Genomic DNA, 3,102 nt, shown 5'->3' with positions numbered 1-3,102 from the left:
TTCAATTTAAGTGGTTAGAAGTTACTTTTACTTTTACTTTTTACTTTTCTAAATGGGGGGATCAATTCACTTTTGTAAGTGATGATGGGTGAAGACTTTTCCACCTTTGGTAGTTGGGCGATGAAGATTTTTCCACCTTTGGTAGTTGGGGGATGAAGACTTTTCCACCTTTGGTAGTTGGGGGATGACTTTTCCATTGTAACTTTAAGAGGTGAGGATTTTTCCACTTTAGTAGTTGGAAGGTGAATACTTTCCTACCCCAACTTTAATAAGTGAAGACTTTCTACTATTGTTAGTTGGAAGTTGGGTATGTAATGTTTTGTTGAGTTGGTCCTATAAATAGGGATCAATTGTAAGCATTCAAGGACAACTCAGAATTTAAAACAAAGTTTGCTTATGCAATTCTCTTCTTGTGTTTGATCAAGAATCTCTTGTGTTTGCTCAAGAAATCCCTTGTGTTTGATCAAGGTAGGTTGGTGTTTGATCCAGTCGATCCACCTTGCGGTGTGAAGCCCGGGTGTTATATTATTGTTTATTGTTCCATCTTTTTCATCTTTCAACAAGTTTTAGCAATATTCTATTCTCCATATCTAGAATTCCCTATTCTCTGAGAAAAGATCCTACCATGGTACTGTTTTGAGCTTCCTCAATTTCAGTATTACATCACTAGGACTCTAGGATGGGCATAGGGGTGCCTCATTGTTTGTATTGAACAATTGTTGGCTCTGATAGAGACATATATGTCTCTTTGTAACAAACCATGTATGCATATGAAATAATTTATAGTTTTATGCCTTATTCATTCATAAAAATGTACGTGTTCTAGAACTAAAAATTGTGCGGAATAGGCCATATTAGAGAATGCAAACAACGTACATTACCAAGTACCAACTTAGGGTCTGAAGTCAAACTACCAGTCTACCTTTTGGATGTATTTTTTCAAATCTAAGGGTTCCGCTATGTTTGGAGGGCCTAAAACAGGGTGTCCTATAAGTTTTAGGACCTAGTTTGGCCAATTTGGCCCTCAAAACCAACGATCAAAACTTTTAAGGGGAAAGAAATAAAGTACAAGTTTCGACTGAAATTTCGGTTTGGGTCAACATTTGGTATCCAAACCTAATACCTTTCCTCCATAAATCCAACTGATTGCAAGGGACAAAATCAAAAAACCAGTTAACGATATCAATGACCTGAAAGTAACCCATCAAACCTAGTTACTCCATTCAAAACTCTTGAGAAACAGCTCCCATCCTAATGGCTTGCTGTACATTTGCATTGGCTTTTCTACTTTCCTAGTAATTCCTAAGCTGTTAGTTCAGTTTTCCTGAAACTCTACTAGATACGTTGTTCAAGAATCAACCTCAGTTACCAAAGAAACATAGTATCGACATGCAGGACAAACCCCAGGGCCAATGAATTGGCACACTGGAAGTTATTTCATCTCCTTGCTCTTCGGATTGTCCATAGCCAACAAAGATCTGAAGCTTAAGCAACAATCAAACCCAATAAAAAACAAAAAAAAAATGTTATAAAAACAAGAGATGTACCACATACTCCCTCTGTACTTGAGAGTATAAGGACCACTCTCGAGTGCGCGGTCGAAGTGACTATGAACTTTGTGCTTCCCCTTCCCACTCTGGTCCAACAAAGTCAACTCAAACAACGCCCTGACTTCCGTACCTTCACTTGCCAGAGCAACAAACACCGAAACGTACATCGAACTATCTTCTGGATTCTTGCCATCGGGATAGAAGTAAATTGCCCATTGATACCCTCCCACGGTGAATGTATCGCTCGATATGTATTTCCCTGCACCCATCCCCTTGGCAAGCGAATATCCCTTTATTGTGTAGTCATGCGAACCATTCACCGTCTCGTTGATGGACTTTGAGCACGAATCCTGCGACGGAACACACATGGACGACGAGGGGCGCCGGTTCTGAGCAAGATTGGTATCACATGTTACCATCATTTCATCGAATTAAGCAACCTCCTCAACTAGGATTTCCTTCTCTTTTTCTCCTAGATCTTTGCGTGCCCTATCATGCAAAATCGAAACACAAAATCCCAAACCTGTGAAGATTTATCCAAATTCGCATCGATATCCGATCTTTCTTTGTTCTACTGAACTTTAAATCCAGGAAACTCCAAGAGTATAGAAAAAGAAAGTGGAAATAGAGATCGTCGAATCTTTCCGAAGAGGAAAGTGGAGAAACTGTCGACTTTTGCGGCAGAAACGATACCCAATAGCGCAAACTCGAATCTCAGGTAGACTAAAGCCCGCGGCGAGCCCTACCTGAGGAGTAGCCTGCGCAATTTAGATCTGTGATAAACAACGGTTTGTTCAGGTCAGGAAAACGAGGAAGATTCAAACGGCGGAAATAACAGTTTGGGGAGGCCAGCAACGGAATGATATGTACGAAAAAAAGGACGAGCCCCCGTCGGCCCACGAAAGGCTTGCTTTTGTCTACCCGGTCTGGTAGGTTGAGCCATGCATTTGGGCGCTATTCTATCCTTGAATAAGGAAGCATTTCCAATGTTTATCGAACTCATTCAAAGTTGGATCCGGATTCTCTCCGATCCTTCTTCTTCCATATGCCTCAAATGCCTCAAAGAAGTTAAAGAACATAAAAATCCTTTGCAATGAGGCAATGAGTGGCTATGAGGATCCAATAGTAGATGCATGCAGGGCCTTCTCAATCATTAGATCCTCATAGTATTTAATCTCAGAGATTTAACTCTAGTTAAAAGAAATGAAGTGAAATCTCCATACTTATTCTTAAAAAATAATATATGTAATCATCCATGTGATTATATCATTAACTTCAAATCATTTCATATTTGGTTGCAAAATTTCACTTAACTTTGGCGTCTAAAACTGTATTTTATAATATGTATAATAAAAATTATATATAAAATATATAATTACTAAATATAGTTAAAAAAAAAAAACTATGTATGACATTATTATTATTTTTTTTTTTTATTCCCTTTGCATTCAAATAGAGCTACAAAATTTGTAGAAATGCAAAATAATACTAATATTGCTAATGCATATGCATGGACGTTCAAGCAAAAGAATTTATGTGATTAATCTAAATC

General features: G+C 38.2%; 1 protein-coding gene across 1 annotated transcript in view; it reads right to left on the bottom strand.

Annotated features, from left to right (window-relative positions):
* LOC122057126 (BTB/POZ and MATH domain-containing protein 3-like) overlaps positions 1-2,580 on the bottom strand; it is a 22,737-nt gene extending 20,157 nt beyond the window's left edge. Inside the window, exon 1 of the mRNA XM_042619127.1 lies at positions 1,548-2,580. Coding sequence (XP_042475061.1) covers positions 1,548-1,972 — 425 coding nt within the window. The 5' untranslated portion in view covers positions 1,973-2,580. The remainder of the gene's footprint in view (positions 1-1,547) is intronic.
* Positions 2,581-3,102: the final 522 nt, after the last annotated feature.

The sequence above is a fragment of the Macadamia integrifolia genome, chromosome 12, assembly GCF_013358625.1.
Source record: "Macadamia integrifolia cultivar HAES 741 chromosome 12, SCU_Mint_v3, whole genome shotgun sequence".
In the NCBI taxonomy this organism is placed as follows: domain Eukaryota; kingdom Viridiplantae; phylum Streptophyta; class Magnoliopsida; order Proteales; family Proteaceae; genus Macadamia; species Macadamia integrifolia.
Note: the sequence above shows the minus strand (reverse complement) of the source record. Positions and strands in the feature narration are given on the sequence as shown.